This window comes from Peromyscus californicus, unplaced genomic scaffold (genome assembly GCF_007827085.1).
Source record: "Peromyscus californicus insignis strain IS unplaced genomic scaffold, ASM782708v3 Scaffold_22__1_contigs__length_63687245, whole genome shotgun sequence".
Lineage (NCBI taxonomy): Eukaryota > Metazoa > Chordata > Mammalia > Rodentia > Cricetidae > Peromyscus > Peromyscus californicus.
In genome coordinates, this window is record NW_026294525.1 from 14,594,996 (window position 1) to 14,614,320 (window position 19,325).

Here is a 19,325-nt window from a genome sequence, read left to right on the forward strand (position 1 = left end):
GAGGAACTGTATTCAGGGGTCACAGCATCAGGAAGGTTGAGAACCACTGCTCAGACACTTGTCTCAATGTATCAGCTTGATTGGAGCATCAGGCCTCTTTCCAGCTGGAATCTGTCCGATGTGATGAGTGCAGGGGCCAGTGCTGTTCATAAGCTGGTGATGTGTGTTTCAATGTTTCACCCACGTGGTTGGGATTTGACTTTTTAGGACACCTGATGTTTGGGAGCATTGGGCATCTTTGCCACACTCGGCTCAGGACAGGCTTTGGGAAGAATTCTGAGGCTATTTTGTTATAACAAATAGATTGTGGAAAGAACTGTGCTCTGAGAGGTAGTTGTGAGAGTCAGAATAAACATTTCCTTTTGATATTGAATAAACATGAGTTACACGTGGCCCTACTATTAAAGGAATTGGGCATTTAGTGAATCTCCATGTATTTATCTTATATTAAAATATTAGTGCATGTGCATCTTAATGGGATCCAGTGTGACTTTCTATAATTATTATATATACATATATTTATACACACATATATATTTGACATGTGTGCCAATCGAATCCCCCCCCCCCCGACACACACACACTCTCTCAGACCTCTTTCCTAACTTCCACTTATCTCCAGCCACTTGTCTAATTCTGTGCCTGTCATTCACATGCCCTCTCTATCATTACAAGCCAGCAACCCAAAGAGGATTCCATGTCCATCTCCTCATTTGCATCAGGCACTGTGGGCCAGCTGCTGGCCATGAACTCTTCTCAGAATTATGGAACTGAAGGTGTCTTTGACCACCAGATGGATTTTATATAGATAAATGAAATTCACACAACAAAATGAATTAAAACATACAACTCATTGACATACAGTCGTTCCATACAACAAACACCTCTATCTGTTTCTAGAAATGTTTTCATCACTCCAAATAAGGCCTGGCCCCGTTACTGAGCTTGGGTGCTGGAGCCAGCAGTTGGAAGAGAGAACTGCCTTAACACTGCAGAACTGACAGTCGCAAGGAGCCAAACCACCCGGATCCTCACTGAAGAGTGTTCAGAGAGGAAGGGAGTGAAGCCAGTGACTTTTCGCTACACCCCTGACCAGCCAAGTCCACTGAGATTTAGTGAGGAGTTGTGTTTTCTCTCTCAACTCTATGATGAGTTAGAATCAACTCACTTGCATGTGCTGAACACCCCCTAGACCATCAGGCGAAAGACTGGCTTTTCATAAATCCATGATTTGGAAGCCTGGGGTAACTGGTGTGAACTCCCAGCATGCAATAGGAAAACAGAACTATTATTGTGATTTCTATGAGAAAGGGAGCAGGGAATAGATTACATGACATCAGGCCGGTATGTGGGGGAGAGCAAGCCTGAGAGCTAGAGTAATGGCAGGAGTGGGTAGAAGGAATTGTGTGTACATCTGTGGGAAGGTGGTGGGGAGTGAGTGGGAGGATGAGCATGGTTCAGAACTGCATGAAGAAGGGAAGACATAATGAGGCCAGTCTAATTACAGAGGAGGCTATACAGTCTGAACAAATAATACGGAGTTGATATTTTTTTTTGACAATCGGGCCTCCAATAAATGATCACAATATAAGGCATGAAAATACTTTAAATGAACAATAAAGAGAATCAGTCTATAAGTTCAATGCAATCTTAATTCAAAATCCATCACCCCCAAGGCTGGGCATGGTGGCCAGGTGAGGCAGAGGATTGCACATTCAAAGATACTCTGGGCTATATATGGAGACTAAATCTTAAAAATAAACTCAAATACTGCAGTAGTATGTTTTATATGGATTGATAAAATATACTGCAAATATAAGAAAATCATATCTCCAAAGGACAGAAATCGTAGTGGGGTGTGGTGGTGAGGGCATGTAACCCCAGAATTTGGGGGACAGAAGCAGGAGAATCAGAGGTTCAAGGACATCCTCTTACATAACAAATCGAAGCCTGGTCTATGTAAGACCTTGTTTCAAAGCAAACAAGCAAATAAACAAACAAACAGTTCCCTCAAGGCCGGGAAAAGGTGGTTAAAGTTAAAGAGTATATCCTACCACCTAGAGCCTTCGCAACCTTCCCAACACTGAGACCCTTCAATACAGTTCCTCGTGTGGTGGTGATCCCCCAACCAGAAAATTAGTTTTATTGCTACTTCATAACTGTACTTTTGCTACTGTTATGATGTAAATATCTGACATGCAGGATATCAGATGTGTGACCCCCTCCCCCAAAAGGGGTCATGACCCACAGGTTGAGTACTGGTGACTTAGACTCACAAAGTTCTAAGAATGGAAAGTGTCCTTTGCACAGCACTGAGCTTCTGGGAGCAGTAACAACTTAGAGACATTTGGCGTATGGAAAAGTTCATAGATACTGCAAAACTATCTAGAGAGAGAAGGAAAGGGAGAAAGGAAGGGAGAGGGGAGGGGGCAGGAGGGGGAGGTGAAACCTTGATCTGTACCTACACTGGAAACCAAATAGTATGATAAATTAAGCTGGATTTAGTAGACCTCAGTATGAAGTTAAAACAAACAAAAACAAAAACAAAGAAGCCTCTTAAGATGATGCTAGCCTAACTACTTGCCGTGAAGAGGTTTTTCTTAATTTCTGATCCATCGTATACAAATAGTTCATAAAATTCTCTTTGATGTCATGATGATGCCAGAGTGGTGTAAAATTTCTTAACACTTGTTCTCCATGTTTCTCTCTCATTATAAACCTCTCTAGACATTTTCAAAACAATACCTTTCCATTAATTATGCTCCAGGAGAATTCTTTTGTTTGTTTGTTTGTTTGTTTTGATTGGCATGATTCAGACACATCAAGCCTGAATTCTGCCACTGAGCTATTACATTCTTCATTCAACGTTTTTGAAGACGACATACCACAATCATGATGTAGTAGGCAAAATTTTCTCAAAAAAACAAATAAACAAAACAAAACAAAAACCACCAAAATCTGTAATTAACTATTAAGGACAAATAATTGTTTTGTAATCAAATTAAAAATTTCCGTTTTAGTCAGGTGTGGTGGCCCACGCCTTTAATCCCAGCAAAGGCAGGTAGATCTCCTTGAGTTCAAAGCAAACTGAGGTCTTTGTGTTCTACATACAGTGAATTCCAAGACAGCTAGGGCTACATACACACACTGGAGCCCTGCCTCAACAAAACAAACGAAACAACAGTAAAAGAAAACACTTTCTGAGTATCAAAAGACACCCGTAAAGAAAACACTGGAGAAGCTGACAGTCCCCATAAGTAAGAGCAGACATGTGTAATCTACAGACCCAAAAGAAAGAGGCAGCCAGCACCCAGTGTTTGAGTAAGGCATGTGGATAAGGAAAGAGTCCAGTGGAGATCAAGCAGAGATGTAGCAGGCAACCACAGAGGAGGCGTCGCTCTTAAGTGTCAACAGGAAATTGCAAAATAAAACTCCATGGGCTTCTGCTAGGAACCCAGGAGAAAGCTTCAGACTAAAACGATTCACAGAGCAGTTGGCAGTGAGATATTAAATAAAGCTGAGAGTAAGCAGCTCTCTCCAAGGAGCAAGCTTAAAGCTCAGTCCACACACAGGACAGCTTATTCACAGAAGTGGCAGGCTGAGGACAGACATGTTTACATGTCAAACAGTGTGGCTGGGATGCCTGGAGGTAACCACAGGGAAGTCAAAATGGCCTTGCCAAGTTCCAGAAAGGCATTATTTCCTGATCAGGATGGTGGCAGCATGTAGGTGTACAACTTATGAAGGACCAGGGGACCCCCCCCCCCCCACATACAAACTTCCTGTCTAGGTCTATGTAATACTGTTGATCTAACAATCAGTTAAAATTCAGTTGGATGGGTCATGGTATTAGGGAAGAGAGGTGATTTTTTTTTCTTGTTATTTTGTCTTTTAACGTCATTGACAGTACACTCTGAGGAGGTACTGCGCTTACTGTGATGTCTGTGGAAGAGATGTGGACTAATGTCGGCAAAGCTGTTAGAATCATCTGTGTTACTTCACTGGGCCATGGTCACCTTTCCTACTGTTTTATAACATGCTGCTCAATTTCTGAATAGGAAGTGCCCTCTGAAGACCCCAATCTCAGAAAAAACTAAATAGAAGATAGATAGATGGATATAGATTAGATAAATGACTGACATAAGACTGGGATATAGACAGATGACTGGCATTGACTGACTGCTCAGCATGCCCAAGGCCCTGGGTCCAACCCCAGCACCTAATAAACAGGGCAGTGTTAGTGTGTGCCTGGGATCTCAGCACTGAGAAAATGGAGGTAGGGAGCCCAGAGTTAAAGTCCTCCTCAGCTGTAAACAGAGTTTCAGAGCAGCCTGGACTATAAAAACAAGAACGAAACCAGGGTTGGGTGTGGTGTTACACACCTTTCATCCCAATGCTAGGGAGGAGGTATCTGTGAGTTCCAGGCCAGCCTGGCCCACGTTCTGAGTTTTAGTGCATCTAGGGCACTAGAGCCATACTTTGTCTCAAAAACAAACCAGACCAGAATTAGGGAACAGATAATGAATTGGTCATTTCAAAGTTCTTTGCCTTTTAAGGGCAGAGCTGCGAGGTAGAATAGAGAAGGTGACATTGAGTAGTCACTTTAAATTACTCCTCTTGCTGAAGGATTAAGCAGAGAGAGCTTGGTTATCTTGTGTGCTGAAACCAGGCAGCTTGGGGATTGATTGCTATCTCTCAGTTGGAATGCTGACAGAAGCTTTGCTTTATAGCCAGTGACAGGGAACTTCAACCTGATGACTACTCCAATTTGGTTTTTTTGTTTGTTTGTTTGTTTTTTGTTTTTCAAGACAGGGTTTCTCTGTGTAGTTTTGCGCCTTTCCAGGAACTCACTTTGTAGACCAGGCTGGCCTCGAACTCACAGAGATCCACCTGGTTCTGCCTCCCGAGTGCTGGGATTAAAGGCGGGCGCCACCACCACCGCCCGGCCCAATTTGGTTTTTTAATCTGGTGTTTTGTGAGCCAGTGGAGGAGCCTGTTCTGGAAGTAGAGCATTATGCCATTGTTTAAAAGATACATGCTGTGATGGGGATGCCATTGAACTGCACAAGCTGAATGCAAGAGGCTAGGTGGGGGCATGCCTTGGAGGTGGCCAGCATTAGCAAGCATTTGAAACCTTGGGAAAAGACTCTGGAGAGGTCCAGTAGCCTGGAAGTCAGCTCCGAGAAACTTCCCATTTTAGAATTAGGTACAGAAGGAAGAATGAGTGTAGACCTCCTGTTATGAATGAGCCTGTTGAGAACCAGAAATGCTCATTAGTTTGTTCAGTGTGACTTAAGCTCCTAACATCCCCAGCGTTCAATCACAGCTGTCCCAGCCTTCAGCTCTACAGTGTCATTTTGAAGGTCAAACTTGTAACAGTCCTGCTGGCTGGCCCAATCCGTGACATCCGAGTGAGTCTGATCTCAGTGGGTGTACGATGGCAGAGCCCGGAGTCAAGAGTGTGATTCCACAGTCTTCCCCACAGGCCCTGATGGATGAGGTGCAGATGCTCCAAGATGAGATCAATGGACTCCAGGCGTCTCTTGCAGAGGAGCTGGTGGCCGAGTCTCGGGAGTCGGACCCAGCAGAGCAGCTGGCCTTGCAGTCCACGCTCACTGTCCTGGCAGAACGGATGTCCACCATCAGGATGAAAGCGGCTGGGAAGCGGCAGCTTTTGGAGGTAGCTCGGGCCCTGGAGGTGCTTCAGCTCCTGCGTCTGAATCAAGCTTTAGTGTCTGTTAGCAGTAGTTCTGGCTCTGATGTGAACTACATGGGTCTGTTGTTGTTTTAATTGGGTTTTGTTTCTGTTCTCTTTTTTGATATCTATTTTTTAAAGCTTTTACACACACACATATTTGTGTAAAGTATGGAAACCACATGTGAGAGAAAGCATGTAATATTTGTCTTTCCACAATAGGTGTAATTCACTTCATGTAATTTCCTTTGGTCATGTCAATTTTCTTGTTAATGATGTCATTATATTCTTCTTTATGGCTGTAAGAAATTCCATTGTGTACACAAACACACACACATACATATACACACACATGCACACATACATTTACATACATACACACACATACACACACACACACACACACACACACACACACACACACACTCACACATGCTCATGCACGCCACATAACGTTTTCCTTACCCATTCTCTGTTGTTGGATACCTCAGTTGCATCCACAGTTGGACTCTTTTGAGTGCTGAATAGATATTCAAGTGAAAGTGTCTCATTATTTCCCAGGCCCAAGAAGCTGGTATTATGTTTGCATCAGGGTCTGGAGCACAGAGCACAGTCAGGGTATATCTACGAATGTGCTCTGGGTGGGAGACACTGAGAATGCAGAAGGCTGGCATCTGGTGGACTAGAGCCCCATGGACAGGAATTACAGATTTGAGTGATGGTTTGCTGTGATTAAATAAGACTCTGCGATGAGGAATAGAACTAATACTGTGAAGCATAGCCCTGCCTATGCACTCTTAGCCAGTCCAAACATATTGGCTCATGAAAATACCTTTGTACTTCTGTTGCCAAAGTTACTTGATTTAAATTTTATTTGGTAGGCAGATTTTGGCAACAATAATATATATACTAAAATTCAACTTCTTTTCATTGGGGGAAGGGCATGGGGGATTTTCACATACTAATGTAGAGACAGAGAAATCCTGATTTAGACTTCCGAGATGTGGCCTGAGTCTAGGCGCTGGTTTTGTTTCCCAGGTGTTTGTGGGTGGGGCCAGGGCTTGGGACTGGTGCTCTGTTTGTATGGAATCTTCAAGTTCTCACGGCCCAATGCTCCCTCCAAGTTATCTTCTTCTTCGTTCCTCAGGAGAAGCTAAATGACCAGCTGGAAGAGCAGAGGCAGGAGCAGGCTCTGCAGAGGTACCGCTGTGAGGCAGATGAGCTGGACCACTGGCTGCTGAACACGAAGGCCACCCTGGATGTTGCACTTGGTACACCCCAGGAGCCCATGGACATGGATGCCCAACTGGTGGACTGCCAGGTACTAAGATCCTCTAGAACAGTGGTTCTCTTCCTCCCTCCCTCCCTCCCTCCCTCCCTCCCTCCCTCCCTCCCTCTTTCTTTCTTTCTTTCTTTCTTTTTCTTTCTTTCTTTCTTTCTTCCTTCCTTCCTTCCTTCCTTCCTTCCTTCCTTCCTTCCTTCCTTCCTTCTCAAGAAGTAACAGATTAAACATAGGGCCTCATGTGTGCTAGGCAAGGCCCCCACCCCTGAGCTACAACTCTAGTCATGCATAAAGGTTTTTTTCTTATTATGTATTATGCATACTTGTGCTGACTTTTTGCTACTGTAACCAAGTCCATGAGATAATCAACTTAAAAAGAAGAAAGGTAGCTGGGCGGTGGTGGCGCTTGCCTTTAATCCCAGCACTTGGGAGGTAGAGGCAGGTAGATCTCTGTGAGTTCGAGGCCAGCCTAGTCTACAGAGGGAGTTCCAGGACAGGCTCCAAAGCTACACAGAGAAACTCTGTCTCGAAAAACCAAAAAGAAAAAGAAGAAGAAGGAAGAGGAGGGGGAGGGGGAGGGGGGAGGGGGAGGGGGAGGGGGAGGGGGAGGGGGAGGAGGAGGAGGAGGGGGAGGAGGAGGAGGAGGAGGAGAAGAAGAAGAAGAAGAAGAAGAAGAAGAAGAAGAAGAAGAAGAAGAAGAAGAAGGGTTTATTTCCCTGGTGTTGAGAGGTTTCATCCATGCATTCCAGTGCTGTTTTAGACAGCACAGTGCATCATGTTGGGGGCACATGGAAGAAGCCTGCTCATCTCATTGCTTAGAACAAAAGAGAAACACAAGCATCCATAATCCACTTAAACAAGGCATCTAAAATTCCCCACAAGACCCCACTTCCTAAAGGTTTCTATCACCTTTCAATAGCACCAAGCTGAGGACCAGGCTATTAACATACCAGCCTGTAGGAGGCACTCCAGATCTAATACAGCAAGAAACATTGACCTCGCATGTGTCCACTGTCAAACTTCCTGATTATTAACATATTCACATGTGGGTGAAATACGCTTGAAATCTTTCATTTAAGGGGCTGGGGAGATGGCTTTAGCAATTAAGGGCACTGGCTGCCCTTTCAGAGGACCCAAGTTCAATTCCAAGCATACATATATTGGCTCACTCCTATCTGTAACTCTAGTCTCAGGGGATCTGATGCCCTCTTCTGGCGTCATCAGGCACTGCATGCAAGTGGTGCACAGACATACATGCAGGCAAGACCCCATGCACTAAAAACCGTGAAATTTAAAAAAAAAAAAAAAAAAAAAAATTGCAAATAGAGGATTCTAGAAAACCCTTCCCAATCCGCAGGGCTAAATATCAGTGAGCACAAATTCATATTTCATCTATGTGGCATCAAAAGAGATCTGCAAATAGCATTAGCCAATGATGTCTACTGTCTTATTGTATAGTATGCCAGGGGGGTCTTCTTATTCATATTTTGAGGCTCATAATATGATCATTGTCGCTCAGATCAGGCAATGCCTTCACACCCCTCTCTGTGTACTAGCAGCTTTCTTCTCTGTCTCGATGGTGGAGGTTGAGGAACCAGATGGGAGCTTTTTCCAGGATTCCTACCCTCTTTTCTGCTGTCAGAAGTTGAGGCATGCATCTATTTTAACGTTTCCTTCTAGGGCTTAAAATTAACACTCAAACTAGTATTTCAGACTTGTGTGATATTGTTGTCGCCACCCCCACTTTTAGTTATATCTGTTTTTAAAGAAATTCAGAGAGCCTGCAGTACAGTTGACATTATTCTGACAATACAGCTCAGGCTATTTATAAAGTAGTAAAATGTGTTTTCACAGTATTTAAGGAATGGGAAGCATATGGCGTTGAAAGTCAGCAAACTAGTCAAATTGATTTTTCAGATCTAATACTTACTTTAAGTCATTTAAAATACAGACATCAATCCAGTTAAAATCCAGACCCTAGTAAGTTAAAATTTAATATGAAAATATTAAAGAAAATCTTATGAATTTAAAATCCAGAATTAAACCATTTGCTTCATAATTATAATTGGCTGTCACATGGGATGGAAGTCACATGTTGGGCATAGTGGTGCACACCTTTTTTTTTTTTTTTTTTTTTTTGGTTTTTTGAGACAGGGTTTCTCTGTGTAGCTTTGGCACCTTTCCTGGAATTCGCTCTGTAGCCCAGGCTGGCCTTGAAGTCACTGAGATCCGCCTGCCTCTGCCTCCTGAGTGCTGGGATTAAAGGTGTGTGCCAAGTGGTGCACACCTTTAATCACAGCACTTGGGAGATACTACAAGAAGACATCTAGGAGTTGAAGGCCAGCCTGGTCTATATGGAGAGTTCCAGGCTAGCCAGGGTTACATACTGAGACCCTGTCTCAGGAAAATAAATAAGGAAGAAGAGCTGGAGCCACACAATGACTTTTTTGGCCTGGAGACTTCGCTAATATAAGAACTTTCCCCCACATGGTGAAAAGGAACATGTAGACTAATAAAATCTGCACTGGATTCATTATTATATCAATTTTTCTGATTTTCTTCTCTTTTGTATTCTTTTCTTCTCCTTTCTTTTCCTTTTCTTTTGAGATAAGATCTCGTGTAGCTCAGGCTTGGCTTGAACTCACTAAGTAGCCAAGAATGACCTTGAACTCTATATTCTCCTGACTCCACACTCAAAACCTGCTTTGACACACCCATTTTATTCCATGGTGGCATTCAAATCCAGGGCAGGGACTCAGGCATGTTAGCATCCCTTGACTCTTTTGACTTTAAAAAGAAAATGAAAATAAACATTTTCTTGGCCCTCAAAATGTATTATGGACCCTCAGCACAATGCCAGACCAACCCTGCCCAGAAATATATTCAGTTCTCAGAAATAATCCTTGAGACATCATTCATTAATCCCCATTTTAGTGAACATTTTGTTTGCTCTTTCATTGGTTTTACTTCCTTGGTAAGAAATCTTATTCTCAAGAATTAATGGAATGGCAATAATCTACATTTCCTAAAGGGAAGTAAAATATATTTGTCATTAATAAATTAACTGATTGAATAAAAACTAGGGCCTTGTCTTAAGGTTTTATTGCTGTGAAGAGACATTATGACCTCGACAACTCTTATAAAGGAAAACATATAATTGGGCAGCGTGCAGGCAGACATGGTGCTGGAGAAGGAGCTGAGAGTTCTACATCTGGATCTGCAGGCAGCAGGAAGAGAGAGTGACATTGGGCCTGGCTTGAGCATTTGAAACCTCAGAGCCCGCCCCCTCACCTCCTAGTGATACTAGTGATACATTTCCTACAATAAGGCTACTTCCTCCAACAAGGAGTAATAATAGTACCCCTCCCTATGAGCCTATGGGGGCCATTTTCCTTCAAACCACCACAGACCTCCATTTCAAAGAGTTTAGAGGCAAAGGACATAAAAACAACATCATTTGTGCAGAAAATAAAGTGATTTATGGCCCATTTGATTGATTGATTTTCAGGCTTTTTTGGTTTCATAAAAAAAATCTTACTTTGAAAGCAGGAGGTTACTTTGCATTTCTTTTCTGTTTAGTCTCAATCCTGGAGGGAAAACTCTGTGATGGAAGTGTGGGAAATATTTTAAAATGTAAGATCAAAGAAAGATGTGTCATTTTTTTAAAAAGAAGATGAGGAGGAGGACAGAAAGAGGGGGCTGATGCAGGAGGATTGAAAGTTCTTAGGCAGCTTGGTCTTCAAAATCAATGTTTTGAAAGAAATTCCTTTTTAAATTAACAAAGGAGGAGTTTACTGTATGATAATTTTACTAACATTGATAATCTAATACTAACATATTGGGACTAATCATGGTGTAACTTTCGGGCAGTGGCCTTTTCTTGTGTTTCTTGTTGGCTATACCAAATGTGTTTTCTATATGTCTTTTCCAATGTATTTTTAATTATAAAGTATCTAATTTTTAAAAAGAGAAAAGGTAAGAAGTACAGGTTGTCTTACCCCCCAAAGCGCATATCGTCTTCTTTAAAGTAGGAAAAGCCACAGACACCTGCTGATGTGGTACGTGACTATTAAAGGTTGAGTTCGGAAACAAGTCTCCAGGGGCTGGCCAGATGTGAGGCTTTTGCGGTTGTTCTCTTGCTCCAGAACATGCTCGTGGAAATCGAACAGAAAGTGGTGGCCCTGTCGCAGCTGTCCGTGCACAACGAGAACCTGTTGTTGGAGGGCAAGGCGCACACGAAGGACGAGGCAGAGCAGCTGGCAGCCAAGCTGAGGGTGCTCAAAGGGAGTCTCTTGGAGCTGCAGCGGGCCCTGCATGACAGACAGCTCAACATGCAGGTGAGCGCTGCCACCCGAAGCCCGGGCTGACTCGGCATTCGGGACACACTCACCACGCACATCTCTGTAAGTGGCTATAGAGAGGAAACGTTGGAGGCTGAGACATACATATGTATACACACGGTTTCTCTAACACCTCAGCACGTCTGTCCATTTACAGTCTGCCTTGGGCCTGGGTCTCCAGCTAGGCTGGCAGCGTTGATTGACCACATAGATCTGAGGATGTAGTTCTACTGTGACAAATTTGCTTTTCTTTTGGATTCCTCTTACAGTCCATTCTCTAGATGTCTTCATCCTGTTTTAGGTAGTTCCTGCATTCAAATCCTCCTGTATGCCAGGTGAATGAATCTTCCCTCTGTAACAGTGAGTCCTGATGGTCAGTTCTGTTTTACATTGATGGAGTTCTCTGAGCAGCGTTTACCTCTTAACTTTCTTTTGATTTCTGCTTCTCTGTGTCCTTACATTTTACGTTCTTTTTTCTTATGTAGAGCATCTGACTCTAGCCGTTGGTTATAGACATTTGTCTCATCCTTTTTCCTTTTCCTTTTCCTTTCTTTCTTTTTTCCTGAGACAGGGTTTCTCTGCCTGGCCTGGAACTCATTCTGTAGACCAGGCTGGCCTCAAACTCACAGACATCCACCTGCCTCTGCCTTCCAAGTGCTGAGATTAAAGTTGTGTGCCACCACCGCCCGGCTCTGTCTCACACTTTCAAACGGCATGTTTAACTCCTTTAAATTTGTTGTGATAGGTGACTTATGTGAAGTATTATTTTACTATATTTTGTCCCATCTGCCCTCTGGAACTCACTGTGTAGTACATATTGAAGGAGTGAACAGTGTGTGGGGTGTGTGTGTGTGTGTGTGTGTGTGTGTGTGTGTGTGTGTGTGTGAACATTCCAGCCAAAGGGAAATGCCAGATAGGATTATACCTGGTCTGCCTAAAGCCTGTGTGGCTAGAGCAGAGTAATAGGAAGAAATGAAAGTAAACGATGTCTTAAGTAGTTTAGTTTGCTATAGCAAATGTTCCCTAACTGAGTGGTTTATAAACAGAAAACATACGGCCCACTGCTCTAGAATCTGGGTGGTCTCAGATGAAGATGCCAGCTGCTTCCGCGTCCAGTGAGGGATCTCGCTCTCATTCACAGTTCTCGCTGTGTCCTCTTGTGGAGGGAGAGGCTCGCTGGCTTTCTGGGGTCTCCTGTATAGCAAAGATAACTGCAATGGCCGTCACCTCCCAAGGTCCTGCCATTTAGGATCACAGTGGGGATCAGGTTTCAGTGATAGCCAAGGGCCTAGGACCACATCCCAGGTGTCCTGGACACTTGGATCTTAACTGTGAGAGAAGGGAATAGAGGAGTGACATGATAAGTCTGTACCCACAGTGGACTGGGGTAGAGGCTGAAGGATGAATCAGAGGCAGTCATGGCACAGAGCAAAGGGCACAGGGCACGGGGCACAGGGCAAGGGGAGGGGGCATGGGGAATGCTTCCCTTCCCTTCCCTTCCCTTCCCTTCCCTTCCCTTCCCTTCCCTTCCCTTCCCTTCCCTTCCCTCCCCTCCCCTCCCCTCCCCTCCCCTTCCCTTCCCTCCCCTCCCCTCCCCTTCCCTTCTTTCTTCTACCTTCCCATCTTCCCCTGGTCCCCTACCCCAGGATCAAATGCCCTGTGGGTCTCAGCATCCACTGCCCCTGAGCTACACTCCTAACCCATATTTCTCAATGCTGTTGTGTATATGTGGAGTAAAGTACCCCTTGCCCACAAAGTGAACTGGCATGGATATCAGTGAAGACCCAATCTCTCCCTTTCTTCCAGACAGACATGAAGAAATGCAGACTTAAGGACATGTGAAAATATTTCTTGAGTTACAAGGTGCCTGTCTTCATAAGAGACTTAGGTCATTTTCACACAATGTTACCTATGGGAGGAGCATAGAGTTCACCCTATGTACATAACAAATTGTGGGCCTGGAGAGATGGCTCAGCGGTTAAGAGCACTGGCTGTTCTTCCAGAGGACCCAGGTTCAGTTCCCAGCACCCACATGGCAGCTCACAACTGTCTGTAACTCCAGTTCCAGGGGACCCAACACCCTCACATAGACACACGCGCCAGCAAAACACCAATGCACGTAAATAAAAGAAATATAGCAAATTGCCTTATGAAGAAGCGGTTCATCTCAGGTTTAGCGTTTCCCAATTCTCACGGCTCTTCCAAGGAATATTCCAGGAAGAAAAGTGGTAACTGTTCTACTTTTCCAAAATAAACATCCTAGGTAGCCCCACCCAGTGAGTCTCTAGTGACAGAAGCCACCCCACTTCCTCCTCCCTAGGCAGAAGGGAAAGCTGTTATCACCCTGGAATGTAGTTCCAGGCTTGCGTTCCTCCAGCGGCTACCCCCTCACCCCAAGGGGAAAGCTGAAATAGGAACTAGATTCTTCCACGTCTTTGTTTTCCGAGGATCAAGTCTTAGCTTTTAAAACGACTAAGTGAGTCAGAAAAACCTATTAGCTAAAAAACCAAATATAACAACACAGAAAACGCATTCAAAGTGACAGTTTTTAATGCTGTCGTCTTCTTCTTCTTCTTCTTCTTCTTCTTCTTCTTCTTCTTCTTCTTCTTCTTCTTCTTCTTCATCTGAAACTGGACTTGCTTAGTCAGACAGATGAATTCTTAGACTCTGAGAGTCCATCTGTGTATGTCAATGGTGGTGAAGGCTCACATTCCAATTGTCATTTTTTTACGAGCACAAGCTTTCTTTGGTGATTTGAAAGGCCCACTGACAGTCCACGGAGCATAACCCAAGCAGAAGTGTGAGTGGAGTCTGTGGCCTGAAAGGAGAGTCTTCCAGATGGGTTCTGGGAAACAGGCCTTGGCTGAGTTAAATGGGAGGGAGGCAGTGGCCTGGATCCCAGGAGGGGAGATAAAGAAGGTCATGGCCACCAAGACCAGTGTTTTATAGCTGGAATGGCTGTGACTGGGGACTTCAGTCTGGTATGCTGACTCCTTGAGATGTCACTGTGTGTCTCATATTTTCATTCTGCAAGGTTTCTAAGTGGGTGTTTCATCTTTGCCTGAATGAGCCAGGTCTCTGAGAAATCATTGTGCAATGGTGGTGCTCCTCGGTCTCCTGTGGGCCAGAAGCCCACTTACCTAAACTCCTAACTGTCCAGAAAACCACTGTTTATCACTGGGGGAAATTCTTGGGAAGCAGGGACATTTAGTGGACAAGGTGTGATGAGTCCCCTACTCTGAACACATTGCTTGCAAGATATAAATAGCATCTTAGCCGGGTGGTGGTGGCACACGCCTTTAATCCCACCACTCAGGAGGCAGAGGCAGGCGGATCTCTGTGAGTTCGAGGCCAGCCTGGGCTACCAAGTGAGTTCCAGGAAAGGCGCAAAGCTACACAGAGAAACCCTGTCTCGAAACAACAGTAACACCAAAGGGGCAGGGACAAAGGTACAGTCTTGTCGTCTCAGCCATTCCTACTATGTATTTGTCCTACATAGTATTGTCCTACTATGATGAAACACCATGACCAGGAGCCACTTGAGGACAAAAGGGCTGATTTGGCTGCTGCATCCCGAATCACATTTCATCATGGAAGGACAGGAACTCAAATCAGGACAGGAACCTGGAGGCAGGAACTGATACAGAGGCCATGAAGGAGTCCCAATTACTGGCTCGCTCTCCATGGCTTGCTCAGCCTGCTTTATTGTCGCACTCAGAACCACTAGCCCAGGGACAGCCCCACCCACAGTAGGCTGGGCCCTCCCACATCAATCACTAATTAAGAAAACACCCCCAAGATTTGTTGACAGCCTTTTATCTTAGGGAGGCATTTTCTCGATTGCGGTTCCCTCCTCTCAGATGACTCGAGGTTGTGTCAGGTTGACATAAAACAAGCTGGTGGGACCATGACTCATGAGATTGGAGCAAAGAATACACAAGTATAGAAAACCAAAGCTCTTTCCCTGGAGTGGTAAGTTAGAATGCCGAAACTGAGAGAAAGCAGGGCCTCCATTGATAGGCTGTATCAACTGGAGTGGTAGACTCTACCTGCCTTCCTACTTCCAGGGGTGGGGGGTGTGTGACCAAGGGAGAGTGGCATGTCAGTCTCAGAGTTGTGGTAGGATGACCCAGCTCTCCACCCCATTAGACTCTAGCCATGGTGGCCTCTTCCATGCCGATGTTCTCAGTTAAGTTCCTGTGGGGGACGGGGCATAGTGGGACTGTAGCTGTCCTCTAGTTCTGGGATAATCTCCCTTAGTTCTCTGCCAGGTTCCTTACTTTTCCAGGCACCCTGTGGTTGTCCTCTGAAAATGTTCGCTAGGCCGTTCGTTCCCGTCACTTTCTGTCCCTTCGCCTCCGTTCCCTCTCTTCTGGCCCTTGTATGTAACCCAGCCTTTCTTGGATGTTGGTCAGTTGGTTGAACTGCATCCCCAGCTAAGCCCTTGTCTGGCTGCTTCTTTGCAGAGTACTCTGGCCTCCAAGAGCCGTGTCTCGTGCATAAGTATTAAATGAGTGAGTTGTATAAAAAAACATCTGATTCATCCCTTTACATAGAGACATGGATAAGAAGAAAGAAAGGCTTTTACTCTCGCCTAGTCTCAGTGTAAAGCAAGGGACTAGTCGGACCTTCCACATCCCATTAGAATAACGAGGCAAGAAGGTTGCCTGCCTGGGTGACAAGTAACCGCTTTCCGGCTTTTTCCCTAGCCGAACTTTACCGAAGCAGCAGTGAAGCAGTGGGCGAGCGAGGCAGTGGGTGGGCGAGGTGGTCATGGAAGAGAGAGAGGAAGCAGCGTGTTTTAGGGTCATCATTTGTAAATATCACACCAAGTCCCTTTAACCCCTCCCCCAGGTAATTTTTAGAATTTGTAGGATGGTAAGTGCTGTGCCCACAGTTGATTGACACTTTATTATGCTAATTTGAATGGAACTGGAAAACTCTTGTTTGAACATGAGTTATTTATTATTTTTTTTTGGGGGGGTGGTTTGGAAGGATGGGGCAGTGTGTGTTTTTCTATTATGTAGCTCTGGCTATCCTGGAACTTGCTACGTAGAACAGGCTGGCCTTGAACTCAAAGAAATCTGTCTTTCTTTGCCTCCAGGCTACTAGGAGCTATTTATTATACAGAAGTGTATAAATAGATCTTTTTGAGTAGCAGACATTCACAAATCAAGAGTTCTAGAATTAATTCAAGTCTAGGGGTCTCCTCGGTGGAACCTGAAGCTCTACTCTGCTTTCTGTCTTTATATATTTATTTTACAAGCTTTTTATATTTTTAATTTTTAGAGCTTTTGACATTTTTCTTAATCTTTGAAATTTTCATACATGTATACAGCATACAATATTTCTTGATCATGTTCACTCCTTACGTCTCTCCTCAGCTGCCCCTAGGACCCTCAAAACATCTCCCTCCCAACTCGATGTCTTTTCTTAAAACTTTTTATTTACATTTTAACCCACTGCATCCAGTTAGGGGGGGCTGCCTTCTTATGAAATGCGGTATTGTCAGAGGTGGGGGGTGGGTGGGTGCAGGCTTCCTGCCTCTTGAAGTGTTCTGAGGATTGCTCTGGTGGTTGACCACTTCCTGCAACTCTTGAAGACGAGTTGAAGAGGCGAGGCTAGGGTGGAGGAGGGCAGAGGACACTCGGCCATCTTGGAAGCTCTTGCTGCGTGTTACTGAGTGTCTCAGCGCTGTGACTAAATGCCTGGCAGGAACAACTTGAGGGGTAAAAGATTGATTTTTTGCTCGTGTTTTCAGAGGTTTGACTCCATGACCCGATGTTAACATCTGTGGCAAGGCAGGTACATCATGGCCTGTGGGCACGGCAAAGCAAAGCTTTTCAACTCAGGCAAGCCAAAAAAACAGAGAGAATACTAGGATAGGACCAGGACTAAGATACACCCTTCAAATGCCTCCAATGACCCTCTTCCTATAACTGGGCTCTTTTTTGGTTTGTTCCCTAATTGTCTATTTAGATTTTTGAATCTATAGGTGGATTAAAACCATGGATTAGGTTGGAGCACTCATGATCTACAGACACGTGGAGAAGTAGGCCTTACTATTCTCCTGTGTGGCCTCCACCCAGCCAAGTTGACAGTCATGATTAACCATCATGCCTTGCTCTTCCTGAATTCTAGAATGTAAACGCAGCTGTGAGACTTAACTGTTTCTCAAAGGCATTGATCTCTTTGGTTGGCAACCTTCTAGAAAACTCTTTGAGAAGCAAGTACTTGCTATTGTACCCATTGTGGATGCCACGTGACCTGGACAGATGGTGGCAGGGTGAAACTTCCAGAGGAAGGACAGAAATTTTGACATGTAATGTTCATCTGGGTGACATTTTACCTTTATGTGACTTTATGAAGTTCATAAAAGGGTTACGTTTTATATTTTTGTGGAAAAAATTGGAAACATATTTGATGACTACTTTGGAAGAAGATGGGCTTCCCTGTAAATGCTTCTGGGTATAATCATCTGTTTATTCTCCTCATTCCTAAAAATGTGACAACTCGGATGGGTTTTGTGTCACCATCTTTTGAAAATATGTGGTGTCATGTCCAAAATGGTGGTGGTTTGAAGTCATTAGACAAACCACACCGGAGGGGTCCTCTCTCCACTGGGGTGAGGTTGTCCTGTGGGTGGCATGGCCCTTGATTCTCATTGGATTTCGTTCAAAGCAGGGAGCCACACAGGAGAAAGAGGAGAGTGATGTTGACCTCACAGCCGCTCAGAGCCCTGGAGTACAGGAATGGCTGGCCCAAGCCCACACCACTCGAACCCAGCAGCGGCAGAGCAGCCTCCAGCAACAGAAGGTAAAGCATTGCCTGCCTTCCTCTAGACGGCAGCTCTGTCATGAGAAGAACCTCAGGGGGCTGTTCCTACGGCCAACGCTTTTGTGGTCATGGTTTTGTTTTGTTTTGAATTCTGGGAAAGGAAACCAGGCCAGGCAAGTGTTCCATTGGATGACATCCCCAGCATTGTCTCCACAGTTCTTCACTCATTGATTTTACCTTATTTCTGAATGAATTAAAACGTAACTAGCGTTTTTTGGCATGCTTCTCCATAACTGATGGGACAGTGGGTTGACTGGTCATTGTGAAGCTAGTGTGTGTTTAAAGTTACACCATATGGTTCAGCTGTAACCTGCCTCCTCGGGGACACTTTACCCTTTGTTTTGACCTTGTTTGCGTCTATTCTATGATAATTACAAAAAGTCCCAGGAAGGCCTCTGAGAATGGCCAAGTACATATATCTCTTTCAATGAAATGAAATGTGTTTTAATGTGTTTTTTTTTTTTTAACTTTCGAGGAGATGCCTCATGAGATCAGATCGTAACTGGTTACGATACGAATGATTTCTGTTGATGAATTTCTTTTGACGACACTAACTCTGTGTAATGGGCACACTTGAGTATTTCTTCTGTCAGACGCACACTTAAACAAATGTACTGTGAATGAGGAAAAGACCAAGTCAGATCCGCTGATAATGCAGCTCACAAAGCTGAAGACTGGTGTGAGCTGATGTCTTTTTTTTTTTTTTTTGGTTACAAACTGTATGGCCGTGGCAGGCTTCTTGCTAACTGTTTTTATAGCTTAAATTAATCCATTTTTATTAATCTATACCTTGCCACATGGCTCGTGGCTTACCGGCACCTTTACATGTTGTTTGTCATCGTGGTGGCTGGCAGTGTCTCTCTGACTCAGCCTTCCACTTTTCAGTTTTTTTCTCCTCCTTGTCCCGACTATACTTCCAGCCTGGCCACTGACCAATCAGTGATTTATTTATTGACCAATCAGCAACACATTTGACATACAGACCATCCCACAGCAATTCCCTATATTTTTTTTTTTTTTTCACGTTTTGAAACAGTGAATTTAATGATTGATGTCATGTATACAGTATCCAGCTTTCCATCAAAACATGACTTCATTGTAGAACATGTGGCCCATGCTCCCATAACTTAGTTTTCAAAGGTTTGTGTTCTAGGCTTTTAGGAGGACACCA

The 19,325-nt window shown here is 44.3% G+C and overlaps 1 protein-coding gene across 18 annotated transcripts in view; it reads left to right on the forward strand.

The window, feature by feature from the left end:
- The window catches only part of Syne1 (spectrin repeat containing nuclear envelope protein 1), a 477,641-nt gene that overhangs the window by 327,409 nt on the left and 130,907 nt on the right, over positions 1–19,325 (forward strand). For 11 of the 18 annotated variants that reach the window (XM_052750933.1, XM_052750946.1, XM_052750945.1 and 8 more), the window contains 4 exons: positions 5,474–5,680; positions 6,843–7,016; positions 11,123–11,314; positions 17,999–18,133. In XM_052750933.1, coding sequence (XP_052606893.1) covers positions 5,474–5,680; positions 6,843–7,016; positions 11,123–11,314; positions 17,999–18,133 — 708 coding nt within the window. The remainder of the gene's footprint in view (positions 1–5,473; positions 5,681–6,842; positions 7,017–11,122; positions 11,315–17,998; positions 18,134–19,325) is intronic. The other 7 variants (XM_052750937.1, XM_052750943.1, XM_052750941.1 and 4 more) reach the window with 3 other exon arrangements.